The 22,324-nt window shown below is 40.6% G+C and overlaps 1 protein-coding gene across 2 annotated transcripts in view; it reads left to right on the top strand.

Moving 5' to 3' along the window:
- The window catches only part of LOC113174100 (AT-rich interactive domain-containing protein 3B), a 45,649-nt gene that overhangs the window by 16,007 nt on the left and 7,318 nt on the right, over window positions 1-22,324 (top strand). For both annotated transcript variants that reach the window (XM_026377791.2, XM_026377790.2), the window contains exons 3-5: window positions 5,697-5,771; window positions 6,137-6,209; window positions 20,966-21,149. In XM_026377791.2, the coding sequence (XP_026233576.1) occupies window positions 5,697-5,771; window positions 6,137-6,209; window positions 20,966-21,149 (332 nt within the window). The remainder of the gene's footprint in view (window positions 1-5,696; window positions 5,772-6,136; window positions 6,210-20,965; window positions 21,150-22,324) is intronic.

Raw genomic sequence — 22,324 nt, 5'->3', positions numbered from 1 at the left:
CTTTCTTTGAGACATGAGTCTTTCTTGTTTGTTACAATGTGGTCTCTCTCTCTGAGTGTAAAATGGGACAAGGTATAGAAATCTGTCTGCCTGCCATTTTATTCTGTCTTCCTATAGTGACCCCGCTTGTTTTTTCGTCTACTTCTTTTTTTCAGCTTTGTAATTGGAGTGATTAATGGAGGGAGAGGTAGTCTCCCCTGGAGGCCTGTTTTTCAGTGCCATGTTTAGAGGTGAAGCACCATCGAGGCTGGGACAGGTAGCAACATGTTCAGCCCCTGGGCGTTTAGCCCCTCGTCCACGCCGCTTTGTCTGTTCCCCCAAAAGCTAGAAATCTTTTCATGTTACAAACATGACCGGACATTCAGAGGCAGCCATGCCCCTGGGTCCTGTTCTCTGCTGCCGGCTTGTTCTTATTTGATATGTGACCTTTTTTATGCCCTGTAATAATTCTTAATGAGAGTAGAGTATAAGGAGAGGATCTGTTTGTAAGTATGAACTTTTCCATGTGTTCCTGAGTGGCAGTGAGATTTACTCTCTTGACGCACATGGAATCTCAATTAGCCTGAGCCTTTGTTGGCGGCAGAGTGTGGCCAGCTCACCATGAGATTCTTTACTGTAGTTGGCAGATAAAAGTGCCTAATGCACCCTCCCCTCACCCATCACCCCCTCCCCATCGCAAATAAATGATTCTTGGAGTCCCGCAGAGGCACCAAGACCCAATTATTTGATTTGGATTAGAGATTGCTGCTCCCCCACATTGGTCGTTATTTTAAGCATGCTGAGAGGAAGTAGATTCTCTTTCTTTAAGAAAGCAACTCTGCAGATGGGTTAAAGCTGGTATCATAGTTCCTGTTCTCTTAACAAATATATGACCAAACCTCCAAATTTTTTATTACATCTATCATAGCTCGCCTTTTTAAATTTCTGTTACATTTATAGGATGACAGGAACTTGACCCCTGTGTGGTTTAAATGGCACTTGTAGTGAAAATTTACAAAATAAGCAGTAGTTTAACTACTAAGTAAGTTTGTAGCTTCCTCTCTGACTACTTGCCATTTATCACTGTTCTTGGCTGTGATCCAGATTTCTGCTGGAGGCCTTGATTGTGATTAAATTACTGCTGCTGTGTCTGGTTAAAAGATTTTCCTTGCTGAACTGTTTTGACAGGCAGCAATTTGGCCAAAAAAGATTAGTCGGGGAATGAGATGTTAAGAGTACCTATGGGATGTCTCCTGTTATTGTGAGGTCCTGTTACTGGTGTACAGGAATGTTGGATTTTACTGAAGTCACCCTCCCTTCTGTGTCTCTTCTGGCAGAGATTGCACTAAGACTAAGACTTGTGACATTTCCTCTACCCTTTATTGACTGCTTGGGTTTGCTTGTATGTGCATGTATGTTATTTACTCTGAAGATAGGTGTGCCAGTTTACACTGTTTTTAATAAATAAGTGCAATGTCAATAGGGTTTCCCATGGAAACCTTTACTGTGCTAGTCAAATTTGGGGTTTCTTATTGGTGAAGTGGCTAGGTTACCCTGGACGCTGCTAGTCTTCCCTCATCTCAGTTACCTGGCATTTCGGTAGATCACTGAGGATGATAGTATTAATGAGTATTAATGTGTACTGTGAGATTGTGTCCAAAGGGGGCTGGGGACTACCCTGTGTTTGCACATTCAGGCCTATTGATTTGGGCCCCCTGTTCAATGACTGTGGCCCAGGGGAACTGGTCTACATTGTGGAGCTGTGTAGAGTAGGACATGTAGAGCAATGACATTAGCTCACAGTAGGAAGTCAGGGTGGTGGGGTATGACTCAGGGCTACTGGAGCTCCAATTTGGCAGAGACACATGCCTCTCATGCCTTCAAATCAATTAATTGGCATGATTACACTAGCGGGCTGCAAAACAAGAACTGATAACTGTTTTTACCTCACGTCTACTTCATGTTCATGTTTTAGATTAGCTAAATCACATGATGCTTTTATTAACAAGCTCCTACATCTAAGAAGAGTTCCACTATCAAATTGGAAAAGTGCTGTCAACATCCTGAGCAATCAATGCCATTCACCCCCCACTCCCTAAGCAACAGCCATTAACCCTTCTAGTCCCTGGCCTTCCTGCCTGCCCTCACTAAAATGGTGGCTCGGCTATAGTCATCTTACTATAATGGCTGCATAGAATTTCCCCTAAGCTATCCATCAACATTTAAGTAGGCGTGTATTGCAAGGTTTGTCCAATACAGGGTTATGCAAAGAATGTGAACTCGTTTTAGACAGAAGGTTCTCAACCATAACATGTGGCAGTAATGTTGCAATAATACACAATGCAAGTGTGTGGATTTCACAACAGGGTAAAATTGCGTTTTAGTCTAAAGAACAGAGAAAGGTAGTTTCTACGTATTAAAAAAAAAAAAAAACTTTAAATAGATGCTGGAGGTGATTTAGCGAAGAACTGCACAAATTATATCAGCATTAGCATTTTAGTGCTAACTATTTTAGAGATTCTACTGAATAATACCAAATGTATATCAGGTAGGTGATGACAACCAAGGCAACCCACATGAAACTTAGAGGACCTTTAGATTCACAAAAAAACTAGCACCAATCGGTTTAAAGCTTGATCAACCATGACGCATAACCAGCTGATCATTCTGAGATATCTGATACTGTGCCGATCACATTTATAAGAGTGATGGTTCAAGTCCGTAAAGTGGTGAAAATTTCCAGTCCTTGTTAATGGAGCTTTTCGGCCACTTGACTTTTCTCTTTTCTGGGTTCTGGTGTAGGATATAGCATGGCAAAGAAGTGAGCTATGTTCACTTGCTTTAATACCTGTAAGGCCAAAATAAGGTGTGGAAGAACAACCATGAAAACATGAGGTGCCTTTTTGTACTCTTCTGTTTATACCTGTTGCACCTGTTTACATGGGGAAAAGTAAAATACTGCACTTCATTTTTAGTTGGAGGTCACATGAATAACGAGAGACACACATAAATCATTTTATTTTGTACAATTACAGCTGTCATGAGGCAAGCCATACCATGCTGTCATGAATGTAGGTGGATTATGGTAATATTTTTTTTCAAAAGCTCTTTTCTGGGTGGAGCACTTCATGTGATGAGGGGGCTGAGGTAGCTGATCATAAGGAGTAGTCCCAAAACATCAGTATCCACTCCGACTTGACAAAAAGCAACTTAGTGTTAACATTCCTCAGCTGACCAAGGTCCCAATTCAAGAGCAGACATGTCTATTTGTGGTTAACAGCTTAAAAGGTCCAATTTTTGTGCTTTTTTGTATAGAGGCAGCAGAACTTGATGTGTTATGACTTGTGACAGTAGAATTATTTACACTCCTAAATCCAGTCGTATAGAATTATTCACAGTATTCCTCATGGCGCTTTTACCAGACCAGACAAGTTTAATGTCAGCTGTATCAATATTCAGTCACCCAGATGACACTGTCAGCCAGATAACAACTACAGCTGTAACACTGTTACAACTGTTGTTAAATTGATATTCGCTTCTAAAATCTATCCCTGTTTTATACTTTATGCTCAGATACCAGTTAGTAGCACAGTAGTTTAGTTTGATATTCACTGTCTTTTTTACCTCTCATCATACCAGCCACTCAGCCTCAGCTTGCCTTCTGCACTTTAGTGCAATTGAAGGGGAGAAAATGACAGTCCTTGTTCACAACAAGAGAGCACTCCACTGTTTAGTCAATGAGATGGTACAGTAGTCTGTTGAAGCAATCACAAGTGTGTGTGTGGTTTTGTTTAAAATTATGTTGTATGCAGGAACATACTTTTATGTACTTTTAAGTATTGAGAGTTAAAAAAACAATAATAAATAATGAATAATGTTTTTTTTTTACGGGTCCTTGTTTGGTTGCTGTTGGTCCCTGGTTCATTGAAAAGGGAGCATTGTGGGGCCAATACAGTTCTTTCCTGCAAGAACAAGCATGAAATTGCAGATGTTATACATGTCTGCAGTCTGAATTTATATAATGGTTAAATGTTAACAGAAGTGGTCAAATTGTGTGCAAAGGTCTATAAGGCCTCCAAATGTGCCATACTGTATATTTGCCGTCACATGATGGCCCTGTTGTAATCTCTATGACTAGTATAACTGTTGATAATGTTAGCTAACAGAGAAATGTATTTTTGATAAGAAGCAAGCTTGTAGATTAATATTCAACTGAAGATATATCTGCTGGGAAGCCAATGAGAGAGACTAATTGCATTTTAATAATATGTTACGTTTGAGCAATCTTCCAGTATGTCTTTAAACAAACAGAACAACTCACTTCACATATTAGTTTTCCATTTTGGAAACCTTTCATGCGTGCTTGAGGTTAAATAGTTCATGTCTACCTAATTTCTCTTATATAAAAACTGTCCATTTGACGATATTGTATTTTGAATATTTAGATGTTTGTTGTAGACCCTTATAGTTGTTGACCCTTTTAACTTAACTTTGCCCTGAAACATACGGTTTGTAGCCGGTTTGCAAGTTGATGGTTGATGAGTATTTGTTTAGGGAGCATGAATGTTGACAAGCGTTACACATACACAGAGGGAGAGGGTGAAATGACTTTTTCTCAGGGGCCTTGACAACCTTTGCCCTACCAGCTCTTGTTTCAGGCCCTGTAATTGCCACTGACCAATGGGCTCCTGGTTGAAACTGGACCCTGGTCTGCAGCTATTAACGTTCCCCTCCAAAACGGATCTTGTTTTGATTCCTGATGCTTTTATAGGTTTTGTCTTTAGGAGACATTCCTGTTTGGCACATACCGTGCACCCCTTTCTGCCCCTATTTTCCTTCCTTCCCTTCTTGTGGGGCCATTATACCCCCCCAACACCCCACCCCCCATTACCTGCACTCGCAAACATAGCCTTTGCACACATGTGTGTGTGTGTGTGTGTGTGTGCAGTAGGTCCACTGACCAGCCTACCCCCCCCCCCCCCCCCCCCCCCCCACGGCCCCTTCTGACAGCCAGCTACACTCCATGAACTTGGCCACCCGTCGCAGCTGCGTTAAGATTGAAGGATGGGGGGCCCTTGTATCCAGCTGGGTCGGAAGACAGGAGTGGGGGCAGGGCAGGCCCAGATGCAGATGGCTTAGGTCAAATGGAGATGTTTGAGGATGAAGGGGGAGGGGACACAGAAGCTCAGGGGCACAATAACTCCAGAGGTTACTACTCCAACCTCTAGAAAAATGTATTCTTATCGTTTGAGCATGTTAGTTTTAGTGTCTTTGTGTCGCAGGGTGTTGTGGTTTAGCCAGTTTTTCTGGTTCAACTTAAACTCGCTGACCTATAGTTAGTGTTACCTGACAGTATCTTTGTAGATAAAAATCTAATTAACATGTTTTAGAAAAAAATTAGGTCAAAATCTATAATCTGTAATTTGAATTTGTAGAACCAGGGTCTGTGCCAGCTAACCCTAGTTCTCATACTCTTAAAATAATAATAATCTCATTCCCTTCTCTTTATTCCCATATTTCTTACTGTTACTATAAAAAAAAAAGTAAAATAAAAGAAATTATCATGTCTCAGTAAGTAGTAATAATAAGTAAATAATTGACAATGGAATTACTGTTAAAAGATATGAGAGCACTACAGACTGAATCATCTGTGTATGTTTGTAACCACTTTCTATTTGTTTACTGACCTTATCTGTCTCTTCTCTCCTTTGTCGTAGAATGGTAGTGCAGGCTGGGCAGAGGATGCAGACAGTAGCAGAGGAAGAGGAGAAGCCTCCAGAGACTTTGCTAAGGTGAGACATCAGTCATGAAATGGCCAAGAAGTAAACCTTACAGAGTTCTGGTTCGTGGTTCAGTAACTCAAAAACCTTTTCAGAAAACTAATAATGACAAAGAATAACGGATAAATAGCCTTAAGTTCACTTGATAACTTTCACCATTCACACATAAGAGTCTTTTTTTTTTTTATTTTAAGTTGAATGTAAAATAAGTCAGATCATAATTTTATGTTGGAAAGTCCAAAGGTGGAAAAGGTGTGGAACAAAAGGAGGAACTGAACTAGTAATTGTGAAATTAATCAAGCTGATGAGCCATTAGGCTCTACTTCCACTGACAGTTTAACTTTCTAGTGATAATAAACTTCAGTTTTCTCTTTCAGTTGTATGAGCTGGATAATGACCCCAAAAGGAAGGAGTTTTTGGATGACCTCTTCACCTTCATGCAGAAAAGAGGTAAGAGTGCTCTCCAATAATTCAAATCATATCATATGAACCATCAGCTGCTTATTTTTTCTACCTTGACTTGTGCACTCCATAGCATAGGGTTTCTTTGACTTATGTCAAGTTGTATAAACGGTTTCATGAAGTACATGTTAGAGTTCATTTGAAATAGTTTGTTAGTGGATTCCTGATTAAAATGACTGGGATTTGCTCTGTTGCTTCAGACATTTGATCTTGTTGACAGTTTACTATATATTATAATTTGAAATTTATCTACAAGCTCATGCTTCTTTTTAACTTTCACAGCATAAGGTGTATTTTAGGTGTTGTAGAAAAACATTTACATTTTGAATTGCAGTGTGAACCTATAAGAGTTGCCACAGATGTGACACTGGTTCGAGTTAAGTTCTCACCCTCTGTCCACACGACTTCCACTTCTCAAGAGCCATTTCCTGTCTCAGAGTGAGGAGGGGTTGCTTTTTTTACAAGGCATCTGGAATTTCACTGTAGATTGATTGGTGTTAGGCATACAGAACAAATGGTTTGCCCATGCAATTGTTAGGATCCTGTTAAAATGAACAAGGATAAAAGTACAATTATTACTGTTATTTACCTAGCGGCTGTGGTCTTCCGAACCTATCTGCTTGTTCCATGTCATGTGTGCAATGTCACTGATTAACTCAAAAAACATGCTTAAACTCTCACTCACTAGGAAATCCCTTACTAATTCTCCTCCCTAGAGTAAAGGCCTTAAGGGGTCATCAGGTAAGGTCTGCCTCTGTTAATCCTATGGTTCTGTGCTATCAGAGCCAAGAGGATCTGGAAGTGACCAAACTTATTTTGTTGGCCATCAGCCAGGGAGGCTCAGCTGACTGAGCGCTGCTTTGACACTGAGCCCACCCCCACCAGTGTGGCTAATGTACTTAGGCTTTTATCAGACAAATCTGTTGCCAAACAAGTTGCGTTGCTTGAGCGAAACCTCCCAAGGTGAATCATCAAGTTATTATAGTGGTGCATACTTTACACTATGTTTTGGCAGACTGGGTGATGATGGACTGTGAGCATGTATAGGGTTCTTATTTGATGGTATTTTGTCACAGGCTATAGTGGGTGATGCAGTATTCATGAAAATGTGATTCATAGTCTTGGCATAGTCTCTAGTTTTGTCAGTCTGTGAAAGATGATTATTGTTTGTGTAGATAGATCTGCGTGCATCATTGTGCACGCGTGTGCTTTTACTCCCCTGAGCTCCCCTGAACGGACGTCTTGTTTAGAGGGTGATGAATTAATGAGTCAGAGAGAGGGAGGGACAGGATCTGTCATGGCCCTGTTAGCATCTCTGTCCAGTGGCAGGCGCTGGGAGTGATTGGCTGACCCTTTACTCACGCTGGTCAGATGGAGAAATCCATCAAGCTGACTAAAATGCCACTGGACAGCAGATCACTGGCTCATTGTAGAGTGCCACATAATATTATTTTCACTTTTTTAAGATGAGAGAAGATAGGTTAACTTTGAAGTGAATATAAGCCCAACTTTTTATTGTTCTATTGCTATTTGATCAAAACAAAAGTCAAATAAAATATTATCACAATAAATAAGTAAAATTAGATTGGCACTAGTAAAACTGTCTCACCTTAAAACTAACATGACTAACAATGATTAACTTGAACAATTAGAATTTGAAAAGAACACTGTTGTCATTAGATACATTATGCTTTACCTGTTTGACTGAATTATATTTGCTGAATGAATTACAGTGCAACTGGAATCAGCTTGCATGGATAAAGTTTCTCTATCGTCATCAGTACAAGTGAGCAGTGGCGAGGAAGTGCAAGGGTCAGTGCCTGACAACAGTTGTAACAAATATTACTGTGTCCCTGGAGTGCTCATCTATAATAGACAAGTGTAAGAAAAAGGAACAAAAAACAATGAGAAATGGATGTAGAAGGTTTGTATTCGGGTGTTCTCATTTGAGAAATTGCACAGGAAAAAAAATTTCATTCTCAGTACTAGACCAGGAGACTTGAAAAACAGCCGCCATGCCTGTTCAGGATCTGATGGGGTTGTTGCTACTGACAGTAGAGACCTGATGCAACCATTGAACAGAGGGATACTGTATAATTTCAGCTACTCTAGAGTACGTCCCCTCCATTAAGACAAGAAGCACTTGGCTGACCTTTGCTGTCTCTCAATCTGGATTCTTAATCAAAGAGAACAAATTGCTTGATTATATTTCCTTTTAGCTTTTAGCGCCAAAAGTTTGTGAGATGAAGAGCAAGCCTTCCTAAGTCCTATGGTACCCTCTAATTATTGTGCATTTACTCCTCCCTCCATTTCACCACTTAGCTACAAAATCAAGATTGTTGCTCTGTTTCTGATGAAAGAGCATTTAGGACACCCTTTTAATTTAATGCCAGACTAAAAGCTGGTGACGGAAAAATGCTGCCTTTGTCATTTGGCAAAGCTTACAGGCAGAAGGCGTAAAAATATTACCTGATGTTGTGAAGTAGCTTGTGAGGTTGCGTGAGATCCAGTGTAGTCTCGGGATGGAGCAAGACAAATGGTGCAATGCTTTTCCTATTGTGGGGCCTCCAGGCCTTGAGAGGAAAGCTACAGCGGAAGGAAAACTTACGAGGGATTCCCATTTCCTGCCCCTTTGCTTAAAAACAGACGTGTGTGTGTCTGTGTGTGTGTCTGTGTGTGTGTCTGTGTGTGTGTCTGTGTGTGTGTCTGTGTGTGTGTCTGTGTGTGTCTGTGTGTGTGTGTGTGTGTGTGTTAATGGTTGAGGAATCTTAGCAGCTGTGCTGAATCCTATCTGTGTAAAGGGGCCCATTGATGCCTGTGCATCACAGAAATGTCAGAAGAAACAAACAAACTCTCCCTACCTCCACCTCCTTAGCTTTTTACTTGCTACTCCTCTGTCATATACGATCATTGTAAGGTCGCAGACACATTTGTTACGTTCATTATTTTTACCATTGGCCTCTGTACAATTTTATGCTTGTAATTTTAAAGTAGTTCAACCTTGTTCAACTGGAGCTGTGAATACAAAGTAAATGCAGAGTGTTTGTGGTGGATATTTGCCTTCATGACTTGAGTCGTTATTACTGCTCATCATATCCATTAGCCCACAGGATTTGCTGAATAACCCCCACTGGGAAACCAGAGAAAAGCTTTGATGCTGGCTCAATGCCATTAACCACCTCAAAGGTTTCGATTAAGCAGATAGGTGATTGTTTTGGCTTGACACCCAGCCACTTTTTCATTTGAGATGAAGGGGTTTGGGGCAGGAGGTGAGCTTGTGAAGAGGTAATCGAGGGGGGAGCAGTAAGTGAAGCTGTGGGACCCACTGGTGTTGGATAAAGGAAAAAAAAGAGGAAGAAAATAAAAGAGCGAGGCAGCCAACTGCCTGTCAGCGCTGTCCACTTGAGATGATTAATGGCCAAAGGCTGTGATGGACAGAGTGAGAAGGAGAGAGAGGCTCCTGTTCAGTGAAATTACCAGTGGAGATGGGAGGTAGTAGTGGGGGGTAAAGACAAGTGTTTTAGCTCCTTTTGCTCCAGCCAGAAAACCTCACACGTTGTGGTCAGGAAAGGCTAGATCCAACCCAGTGTGACACTCTTAATGGTAAGTGTAGGTTCATCTTAAGAGGAACCACATGGTGTGCTATCACTGCTTAAAGTTATTTTAGGGGGAAATCCCTGAGTAGTAGGTTTAGGTCTGCTAATAGTAATACAGAGATAAACTGGCCTTGTCCGTGCCATTAGGTTTAAGTGGTTTTAATGAGGCTGGAGAGATGAAGCAATAGGAGGGAAGGTCTTCGGCTGAGTTGCAAAGTGAAAACTGTCAGTTGCTGTGCTTAGTTTATTCCCCTGAGGCTCTAATCAAAATGGACCAAATCAGTAATTATGTTTCATTCTGGCCCTTCTTTTTCCCATGTTTCCTGCCTGCCTGCCTTTCTGCCTGTTAAATAAAGGCATAAATGACCTAAAAATCCTACTACAGGCATGATGAGAAGGGCAAGATATCTATAAAAACCCTTGAAATCCTGACTCGCATAAAAAAACACATTAAGATTATGGATCTGACAGTCTTTCACATTTGAAGAAAATAGAGAATTTTATGTCCAGGTTAAACTGATCTTTTTTGCAGCATTTGTGCTGTGGGAAAAGTGGCCTCCCAGCAGGACATGAGAGGAAGTTCCCTAACTGTAACCCTGAGACCAAGATCTCTGTCCACACCAATTACACCATGAATGGGCTCTAGGGGATCCATGTATGCATTATATTACTCCCCCGGTCAACCTCACACCAGCCCTTGTAACAGGCGGTCCCTCTGTACAAACACCACACCACAATAGGAACATTCTCAGGCTCTTTGATATGGCCCCATTTTCCTATAGTTAACACCCCACAACTTCTGGAAAGTGGCAGCACCTGGTTGGTTTAACAGCAGACACACTGGGTATTAATAATAATAATAATACAAATAAAACATACTTTATTGATCCCCTTGGGTAAATAGTTGTTTGGACAGCTGCAGTAGATGGCGGCGCTACTGTGGGGTGTTGGTGTCTAGTCTAAGGACACCTCGACATGTTAATGGGGTTTATAGACCGCTGCTTTACATACTGAGCTACATGTCGTATTAGTATATTTGTCCATTTTATATAGTGATTGTTGGTGGGTGAACTACTTTGCTTTGCTATTACACACTAAATATAATGTCTTTTATACTTTTGGTATGAGCTGGAATTTGCATACCTATGTAAAATCTATAAATTGACTCAATACTTTCAACTGGTTTCTATAACCTGACTCGTTATAGATGCGACTCTTCTATAGAGATAGATAATGTTTTGCATAGAATTAATAAATAAAATGTTGCTAGGAAATAACGTTTTGTCCTCCCGTCTTTCTATTGCCACCCCCTTCCCCCTCCTCCTCCTCCTCCCCAATTGCCCCCACCCTATTCTCCTCCCTCCTCTGTTTATTGTGCTACAGTTACAACCACTGAAACTTGATAACGCCGTGGGGGATAAGGGTGGAGGGTTGTGCTGTGGCTTTCTTGGTGAGGCCAGGGAGAGGAGGAGCTGGATTAGGGGGCCTCCTGTCCTACATGGAATGATTAATGATCTCCAAATAAGTGGGGGCCAACCTTTTTGATAGGGCAGTGCTGACGGACAGCAGACAAGGGAGTGACCGTCGCGTGTCTGATGTGTGAAAAAGGAGAAAAGAGAGGATGAAGGCTGAAAAGGGCAGACGTGGAAACCACAGTAGGAGACAAGGGCAGACGGAGTACCAGGGTGACTGAAAGGAGGTTAAGGGAGACGTTTGCAAGCTTGTATAGAAAAAAGGCAGTGCTCTTTCATTTCCTCTTGAAAGCACGTTGTCATGGGGCTGAAGTTGACCGAGCTGACCAACCAGACAAAGATAATCAGCCCAACATACAAGAAAACTGTAATTGTAGGAAAGGGCCCCTTTTCTCATGATAGGGTGGGACCCTAAGTGATACACAGATTTTAACCACTACTTTCTAATCATTGCCTTAAGTCTGACTCTAGCTATTCATATTGGACACATTCTATCTTGCATTTGTGATCAAAGAGGTTGAGTTTACCATGTTGACATTTGAAGGCAGAGATGATCTTTTCCTTTGGTAAACTCCACCCGTCGGCTTGCAAATTACAGCCCAGCCTTTGGGGAGTGAGCACAAAAGGAGCTTCCAAACCAAAGGAAATCGTTGTTTTCCTAATATGTTTTCTAGGTAGATATGTTCAGTGACCTCTGATCAAAATGTTGGGACTTTGTAATTTTTTTTTTTGGATTTGTTAAGTGTTTCCTACCAAACAAAAACTCTTTTTGTCTCGTCCCTGCTCCATCTTCATCCCCACCCCCTATCCAAACTGCTTGCCTGTTATTGTCTCTGTCATTTAGCTGTTCCACAGTTCTCGATTGCCACTCTACTGTCCATCCTTAATTACGGCCATACTGTACTGGGATTTGAGTCTCTAAGCTGCAGGGCTGGGAGACTCTTAATCACTGTGCTCATAAGCAACTGAGCGGGGATGAAGACAAGTGCAGGCCTTGAGTAGATTCATGTTTTTAAGAGAAGTAATCTATCAGGGCAAAAATAACACGGCTGCTCATTTCATCCATGCATCTGCAAATTCTGTGCAAAACGAATTAGGCAATCAGATGTTCATCCAATTACTGGGAATAAATCATGGCATTAGATGAAATTGACACCGAGAGAATCTATCTACTTCACCTGCCTCAGTGGAGATTGTGTTCACAATAATAAAAAACAAATGTCTCTAGAAGTAGTTGTATGGGATTGACTTAGTTTTAGTTAGAAGTACTGAATGAACAAGAAATAGGAAGCAAATTTTAAGATTCTTACAAGTTAAGTAACATTTAGCAACATTAAGACCCATAAGCAAATTTGTTATCAAAAATGTTATCCCTTCATAACCGGCTTTTGTTTATTTCATTATATTGGGGCAAGCTTTGTGAAGCAGGTCCCACATGAAGTTCCTGTGATCAACAAATTGCCTTAAGTTTTGCTATCTCTGCATATCTGTGTGTCTTGTTTCTCCATCTGTGTCCTGTGTGTGCTCTTAAAGTAATGTTTCCTGGCCTCCACACCCCTCTGATGGATGGTATGAAATATATTACAGCCCCCAGAGGAGCCCTACACCGGTACAATAGCCCCAAGCTCGCTTCCGCTCGGCACCAGTGTTGCATAAGCCACACACTGAGTGCAAAGGTGCACAAACAACAAGATGCATGATTTGAGGGAAGAAGGGAAGTGAAATACATGGACACTAATGCCTCTAATACATGGACACTAACGCCTGGAATTGATAAGATAACGGCAGCTGTTAGTTAAGAATTAATAACATATGAATGGGCAAATATGAATAATCTTCTGCAACTAGGCTTAAAATCTAACTTTTCATGATGCTTTTGCTGATGTGTATCTAAATATTTAAGCCTCCCTGTGACTTAAATATAGAAACCAGCAGTTCTCTTTTTCACTACCATGTATTTTAAGTGACTTGTGCTGTTGATCTCATTTGAAGTCCCTTTGCATCAGGGGCATCAGTTAATCCCTGAAAGGGAAATATATGACCGACTGTCATGGATTCCAAAAGCCAAAAGTAATTAGCATTGATTGGAGTTAAAGATTTCAAGATGAGTGCACAACCACCCACAGTCTCCTCCTCAGTTTCAACATATCCCTCTTTTATAGCAGCTGATGTCTCTCATATTGATCAGTGGTGCTCGGCCCCAAATGGTGCTCATTGGGTGATGGCTTTATCTGTCAATCTGGGTACCTATTGATTTTGTTATAAAGCTCGCTAGAGGGGAGGCAGCCCCCTCAAAACTGCACCTGCCAGTGAAGACGTCACTGTCACCTACTTACCCTTTAAACCTGCGATATCCAGTCTGACCAGTGAACTGTCATCAAGGTTGGCTACAGTTGATCAGCTTGATCATTTCTGATTTTGAGTTTTCTCCCTCTACCTTCTCAGCCTCATGCCCTCTTATTATAGAGTTTTCATCTGCTCGTGTGGAAAAAGTTAAGCCTAACCTCTGAAGCTTGATCACGGGAATATACATTTGATGCTAAAGCCCCTCCCCCCATTATGTGCTCAACATACCATTGTCATGTTGCTTTGACACAAACATTCTTGACATTCCTGCAAAGATCAGAGATGACTGTTTACAAGGCCAAGATATCAAGTTTCTTTTCTCTCACTTGATCTTCCAGTGAGATGTAAATATAGAGCAGATGTCATCTTCTATATTTGGCCATACTGTGAAACTGTTAAACCCAGTCAGAACATATTTAAAATAAATGTTTACAATAACCCTAAAACTGCTTAGATCATCTGAAGTGTGTGTACCCACTAAATCGTCTTAATAGCAATATTTATGTTCATGATACATGTTGAAATGTGATTTACTTCATACCTTTTTTTTGTGTTCCTCACATATGTTCTTGAATAGTTCAACTTGTGAAGAAAACAGATCTCACTGACCTTTTTCACTTAAGTGTTGCATATGTTAACAATAGTTTTTACCTCCACCTTTTACAACAACTGCACTTTGTAAATCCAGCTGCTGTTGATCCTTATCCTAAAGGTTGTTCATAAATTTTATTTAGCCAAAATATATTTTCAGTCTAATGACAATTACAACTCAGACCTGTAGTACCTGTACATGTACCTCAGATGGAGGATTGAAGTAATGATAGATGGATTTATACCTCTATATACTGTAATTTAACATATGTGCGGCATTTATGCTTTTGTGTTGAATAATTTGTTTGAGTAGTTATTTCATGCAGATATTTTAATTAATTTTGCACTCTGTTTAGCAAAAGTTCTCATAAAATTGTTTATGTACAGAAACTGTTTGTGAGAACCCTGAAGGAATTTGTACTCGGCAGACTAAGTGCAGAAAACTCAGCCATCCTATACTTAAAAAAAACGAACAAAAAAATGTATGATACCAAGCGTCACCAGAATTGTGCAGTAAGGGAGGAGAAATGTTCACACACTGAATGTATGTTTCCTGTGTGCAGAATTCTGGCCTCTCTGTAACAGCCTCAGATGATGCAAATTCATCTGGACCATTTACCTGATCAACTGAATGTTAACACAAAACAGACTTGATGGTTGGTTACCTTCGAATGTGACGAGTTACTAAACCAGATCTGTGACAAGGAAAGACTGCCTGAAGCACTACTGGACTGGCGCATGATCACAAGCACACAGTGTAGACACCTAAACCGGAAGTCACAATTCTTGATTTTTATCAAATGCAAAACACAGCTGAGAGAAGTATGTTTTACTTGTATAAGGGACATTGGCAGCATATATGTCAGGGCCCCAGCATTTTACTGCTTGTATTGCTTCTGTTGTTTTAATTTCTTTACAGGGCTTGTTATGGAGGAGTATTTGTAAATTATATTTGTATATAGATTAGATAGATTTTATTAATATAGACAGCCTGGCATAACATCCAAAACCAATATATTCAGTGTCGGGCATACACCTCTCAGATGTCACCTGTCTTCTGTCTCTCTCTCTTTCTGAGATCAGCTTCAGAAATTGAATGGCCAGTCGCCAGTCGTGACATCAACCATCTTTCCGTCCATTCATCCATCTCTGTCCGCTCCGTATCAGTCCGTGGTGATTGGGGTCTAGTCAGTTGATCTGCTGAGTCTCTGGGGATCAAGGGGACTTGGGTTACAGTTGGAGAGGCCATCTCACTTTTCGTACCATCAAGCCTTTTCAATCCCCCTCCCCCTCTATTTCTCCAGGTGACCCATCTTCATGACCCACGGAAAAGGAGTCATGTTTCTCACACTCTCTTTATGTTCTGTTCCTCACATTCAGTTCAGAGATGCTTTACTGGTGTAAATGTCAAAATATGAAGATTAGGCGAGATAGTGAACAATGCTTTAAGGGTCATTATAGGTGTGGAGATTTACTGCAAAAAAATGCACTCAACAAACTTTAAAACACCCTTTAATATTACGGCTACTTCCTTAAGAATCTATTTTTACAGTTTCCCTGGTAAAATATAGCTACAAGTGATTTAATACAAGTAGTCTAACCGTGAGAAAAGCCTGTAATGTGTTAAAGCCTGTCTGACATTGTATATTTGTTTCATCACCTAGCACATGAAGGATACAAATTATTTTTCATTTTGTTTTTCCTACATTTGTAGTAAATTGAGGTAGACAGGAGCTAATTGATGATGTTGTCTTTCCTGTCTTGTCTCTCTTTCCGTGTTTCACATATTTTTGGCCTTTCTCTTCCTTTGTCAGTTCACATTATTTGCACATTATTGACATGACAGGAATCCTTTGCAGCCAATGTTATAGAGCATATTGACTGACGTATACACTTTATTAGATGACTGTCCCTCCCTCTCTGTCTCTCTGTATGTACCAGCTGTGGCTATAGCTTCATGCTTGGAATAGTGATGTATCTATAGTGTAACATTACATTTAACTTCCCTCACGAGGAGGGTACATATCTTAACACTTGATATGAATTGGTCCGTCATGCGAGCGGTGGCTGTGTCTAGACTAAAGATAGCAAATTCCATACACTCAAAGGTTTTTACCTTTTATGTCCCTGACCATGCATTAAAAATAAAGCAAACATGGCCCAGTGTATGGCAGGGTCCTGACAACATGCTACCCCGATGTACGAACATATAAACTAAACAGCCAGGGTCTGCCCGACATAAAGTAAACTCCCAGCATGTGGAGCCCAGGCACTCGTCTTCCCTGTCAGTGTCTCTCTTTACAATGAAGAGTTTAGGCTGTTCAGTGTTGATATTGTCTTTAAAAAAATAAGCTAAATATTTCAAACTATGGGTGCAAGGTGAAATTACTTCTGGATATAAAGTAAACTTTTAGTTTTTACATATACATATACACAAAACAAGTGTGAAGGGCAGAGAGAGGAACGCAGCCTTGTTTTGATTTGAGCTAGTGTGTAGATGTGGTTGTTGGGGAAAGAAGGAGGAGAAAGAATAAGGTGTGAGTTGGGGTGTGGGTGCTCTGATAGGACACAGAGACCGGAGGCTGTTTTTGTTAGCTAACACCTTCAGTAATCCAGTCGTTCTCCAGCTGGCCAGCTACTACACCTCCCTTTTTTTCCTTCCTTCCTTCCTAGAGGCAGCTAAAAGCGTCTCTTTTATGCCTTCTTTGTTGTCTTTTAAAATCCTGTTTGTTTGTTTTTCAATTTTAAGATTTCTCTCATTTCTTTACCACTCTGCGCCCTTCTACCGTCTTTCTATCTTATGCTCTTTTTTTGCATTCATGTCACTAATATGAGTCCAAAACAGCAGAACGATCTAGCGGACAAATCTTTAAATTGATCAGCATATTTAAAGCAACCTAAGAACACAAGATAATGCACCGTTTCTTTTTCTCTCCCTCTCCCTTTTCCTCTTTTCTTACTGTAGACGGTAGTGAAACATCACACTAGCAAATGCTCATTGAGTAAAAAATTCATTTCCTGTGTGTTGTCCACTAGAAGGCTGTCGATCTGTCACTTAATTTAAAAAAAAAAAAAAAAAAAAGACCATCACACTCCAAGTAAAGTCATTGATATTTAATTTACCACTACTGACGTCAGGGACACCTAATTGATTTATTATAGTGGCCCTTTATTGTGAACAGCTGTTTCCTGCTAAAAATAGGTCAGGGGTCAGATAAAATAACCTTGTTCCCTTTTTTGTCCTTACATTGAGATTGAAAGCTGGGATTGTAATGTGAAGGAGGAAAATGTAAATGTTTGAAACAGATGTACGCCTGCCTCAGTCTGTCATGGTCACATTTGGTTTTTCTCAGTACACAAGTCTAGTTTTGATGATTTTTACAAATCATTCATGGTCAAATTAACATCTCCAGCCTCTGAAATGAATGAATAAGAGGCTTTTTACTTTATCAAATATTTTGCTTCCAGTTAGCTTGATTCAATATCATTTGGAACAATTTATGTTCCCGTAGTGTGAATGCCGTCGATTATAACCCTTCTGGGAAATCATCACTGACATGAAATTTATCAAATCTAAATATATTGATTATCTGCAGAAGATAAAGCTTCATCACCTAAAACCGTGCTCTCTCTAGAAGTACTATCCCCAAAAGGCCTGTATTCATCACGCTCAGGGCAAATGTGTCTTTCGGTTTATTTGGACTGTCCTTTTCAGTTGTCCTTGTTGCCCTTTTTCCACCTCTGTCTGACTCTCTATCTGTACCCCTTATCATTTGAAGGCTAGCCGTGTGGCTTACTTGTGTTCACAGTGGAAGTCGGAGGAAGGGCTTAGGGAGTGGTTCAGGGGGGCCTCAGCCACGGCACTTCCCACCAGAGTGACCTCTGACCCCTGTTGCCATTAATCACTAGGCTCCTGATGGTCGTGTCTCTGGGGGAAAATCAGTCCGGGGCAAAGGATGATGGGAGGTGAAGCCTGCAGCCAATTACAGATTGGCTCAGAGCAGCCGAGTAGACAAATCGAGGCTTCACAGAGAGGTGAAATACTCAGTAGTTACCTATTTCAGGCCCACATGGCCTAATGCCACAGAGGGGTCTTGTATCACTGATGATTGGTTATCTGTGGTCCTCACAAAAGAAAAGTAAGCAACAAGGTTAAAATGGGAACAATTATAACGGCAGCAATTGTGCATAAAATGGCTCTGTGAAGCAGAGGACATGTACTGCTGTGATCAAAAGAAATGTTTGGAGAGGTCTAATTAAGCCTGTTAGAGCTAAATGTCTCCAGGGTTGGAAACGGAGCAGATGTTCGACACCAAAGGCAGGCGGCACAGCGATTCTCTCAAATTAAGGAACCCTGGGTAACAGCCCAAGTGTTGCTAATGTGATTTTGGTTATGGTATTATCAAAGGTGCTTTCACATGTGGTTGGGCCATGTTGAAATTTGAAACCTTGCTGATGTCACGTGGTAATTTGTGAAATTAATGCTCTTTTAGATTTGACCACCTCTGGTCTGTGTCAGCTAGATATAGAGAGATATTTATTTCCCCTCAAACATGCATACAGAGTACAGACTTGGCTCTGTTGTCTAAAATTTGTAATTGTTTCTGTTTCCTGTGTGTGAAAAAAGCGCATCATAAACACATTGATTCTGACTTTGATTTGACAGCAGGTGCTGATAAAGACCTGAATAAAAGCGTAGGCATGAATTAAAGCCAAACTAACTGCTGGCCTGTCACTATGGGGCCAATGCTGTTCTGTCTCATTTGTTGTTCTCTCATTGTTCACGCCTGGGCCAGTATGAAAACATGGCTTCCTGCTGACCTGCACTTTAATTCACACATCAACAACCCCTGGCTGATCTCTGACCCCTTTAGTTGTACTAATTGTTTGATGCATTATTGATGTCGAGCACATTAAATAACTAACGAGAAGCTAGCAACACAGTATTTCTGGTGCTCCAATTTGATGTATTCTAAAAGTAAAACCTGATGTGTTTGAGTTATGGCATGACATTTACGTAACAGAGACAACTAAACTAAATAGTTGTTTCTCTCCTCTCACTCTTTACACTGCTAATCCAAATTACTTGTAAAACAAGCTGGCATCTTGTTTTGCTAATTGTTAATTGGCTCTGGAGTTAAGATGGCTGTTTTCCTGGAACGGCATTTTCTGCAGCTTTAACATGCTGAGCAATATTAACCGCATACTAAACAGTATGTTGTTGTGCTGTAGTTTACGTTCATTCATTCCGATGTTTACAGGGTTGTAATGTTACGCCATGCTTTTTTTTTTTTTTTTTTACATTATATAGTACTTGTATATTATTTATTGCAATCCGATCTGTTCTTATCTCTAAATATGTGAATACACAAAGGACATTATTAACAGGTTGCCTAATAAAGTGGTTCTACTCTAAATATTGTATTAAAAATAATTTTTTTTTGTATTTGAATCTACATGTATCATCCCTAACTACAAGTTCCTGTCTAAACCCCACAAAACTTAATTTACATTCCACTGTTACGATATTAACATGCAGAATGAGGAAACTGGTGTGAAACAAGGGTTGTTTCACCGTCACTGGCTTTCCCAACCCCCACATGGACAATGATTGCTCCATAGTGACCTGTAAACAGGTTATAGGCCTTTACTCTCTCCCACCTTACCCAAACACAGATCTCATGTTTGCCTTCTTGAAATTGCTGTTTTTAAATGGACTCGAAGAGTGATTTTCAATGGATACAACATTAAAGATAGCGATATTGCAATCTATATTAAGTGATGTGGTAAACAGTTGTGAGTCCTGCCACACGTGATCTCCACACTTGTGTAGGTCCTTGTGTTCACCTAGGCCCCTTGCAAATGGCTTAAAGACATGTTGCTAACTTAAGAAATTCAGTCTGGGTTAATCTTCATGGCCTGATCACACTGCTATTTTACACAGTCATTAATGAGTCCAATTCAAGGTTAAGTGCCACCTGTGAAGGGGCTAAGGGATTGACTAGCATTAACCAGGAGGGCAAATCTGTGCAACTCTCCTGTGCTGGGCCCAGCAGCACTAACATCAGAGGGGTGTGGATTTACTCCATGCAATCCTCTAAATTAGCCTCATTATACTGGACTATACAGAAACCCTCTACCCACCACTGCTCATGGATCAGCAGGTCGTGACAATCCCCAGTCCCCTCCTCCCGCTCAATGCTCACACTATGGCACATTACACATTTTGATTGTCTTGTATACAGCGAGCCACCTCCTCCTCCTTCCTCCTCATTGCTGCAAGCTTCACTGCAGTTGAATCTTTTGACAAGATTAATGTATCTGTATCAAAAGAGTGGAGCCACTTTGCTTTGTGTTGTTTGCAAATCCCCTTTTCCAGGTCAAGCCAGCCTGCTTTAACTAGGCTAATATGTTTTCAAGGCAAATTTAACAGGCATGCAGGCTGCATGCCTGCCACCTTTGTCATATAGCATCTTGACAGCACTGAAACTACTATCTGTGGATCACAAAAGGATTTGGTGTGTTTAAGCAACGTTTAGTAGATGGATTAATTCAATTCCACTGGCTTTGTCATTTTCACTGTGTTAGGTGCCAAATGCATTCACATGTGATAAACAAATATGCTTAAAAGTAAAGCCATCTAAGATTAAAACATTTGTTGTGCATCACTGAAACTGTTTCGATTCAGATGTGTGATTTTAACTGTATTGATTATGTTATGGTTTTCTGTCCTCCACAGGAACCCCAGTCAATCGTATTCCCATCATGGCCAAGCAAGTCCTGGATCTATACATGTTGTACAAGTTGGTGACAGAGAAAGGAGGCCTAGTGGAAGTTATCAACAAGAAAATCTGGAGAGAAATCACAAAGGGACTCAACCTGCCTACCTCTATCACCAGTGCAGCTTTCACTCTACGTACACAGTAAGTCTTTGTGTCTGTGTCACAAAACAACCATCTACGTCATTGAACGTTGATACCTAGATATCCAGTGTGTCTAAGTAAATCTTATGTGCACCATAATTTTACTTACAGGAACTAAACAAGGAATCTGTGTGTGACTTCTCAGGTTGAAAAAAGCACCACCTTAATGCCTATGAGCAGGGGTCTTCAAGGCCCATTGTCCTACTTGTTTTCCAACTTTTCCGCTCTACCCACTGCTGATTTCCGATGTGTTCAGTCAGTAGCTGGAAGATGCCACCACACTTCCCTACTCAGCAGTGGGTGGAGCAGGATAGTTGGAAAACAAGCAGGTCAGTAGGCCTTGAGGACCAGGTTTGGTAAGCCCTGCCAATGAGTGTGTGTGATGTTAGTTTGTGTGTGTGTTGGTACAAGCACAGATGTCAATATTAACCAGTGCCTGTGTGTTTATTTACTTGAGAGTTTGTTTCCTCTCCCAGGCCACCTTCTCTTTTCACATTCAGTCCTTTCATACATTACATCACACAGACCCTATTGATTCCTATAGATTCCCATAGATTTATTGACATAATTTGGGTTAGAGTTCACAATGACTAAGGTGGGGTTTGAATGACAGCTTGTATGTCTAACCTTGACTAAAACTCTCTAAATCTCACAATGGAAACTCTTAAGTACATATAACTCCTCTATCATGTCCACCAGTACCGTGCCCTAATGAATCTTTATGTATTTTTAATGTTGGTGGGCTGATGTGTAGCGTTGTTCCACTAGCATTATATAATGGACGCTACTGCTCTTAGCGTTTTATTGATCCTCGATGCTGCTCTGCCACAATTATGCGGTCAGCATACATAATATTGTATCTTTACTTTATAGTGTGTTCTTATGGGATGGAAAACAATCCGAAGCCATGATTTGCGTACTTGCAGAGCCACTCATCCACTTATACTTAGCATAAACACGTTTTGCACAATTTGCAAATAAGTAATCTCATGTAATTCTGTGCAGTGCATCTGATTAAGAAGGTTACTGTCAGCTGTCTGAAGTAAACTGATTCCGTAGATGCTTATGCGATCAAAAAACCTGGTCTCAGGGCATGTGAAGCTTCAAGTGTGGTTTTTACCATGCTTTTTACTTTCTTCTTTATGAGAGTCACTACGACAGCATTGCCATAGATA

This window comes from Anabas testudineus, chromosome 3, assembly GCF_900324465.2.
Source record: "Anabas testudineus chromosome 3, fAnaTes1.2, whole genome shotgun sequence".
In the NCBI taxonomy this organism is placed as follows: domain Eukaryota; kingdom Metazoa; phylum Chordata; class Actinopteri; order Anabantiformes; family Anabantidae; genus Anabas; species Anabas testudineus.
Note: the sequence above shows the minus strand (reverse complement) of the source record. Positions and strands in the feature narration are given on the sequence as shown.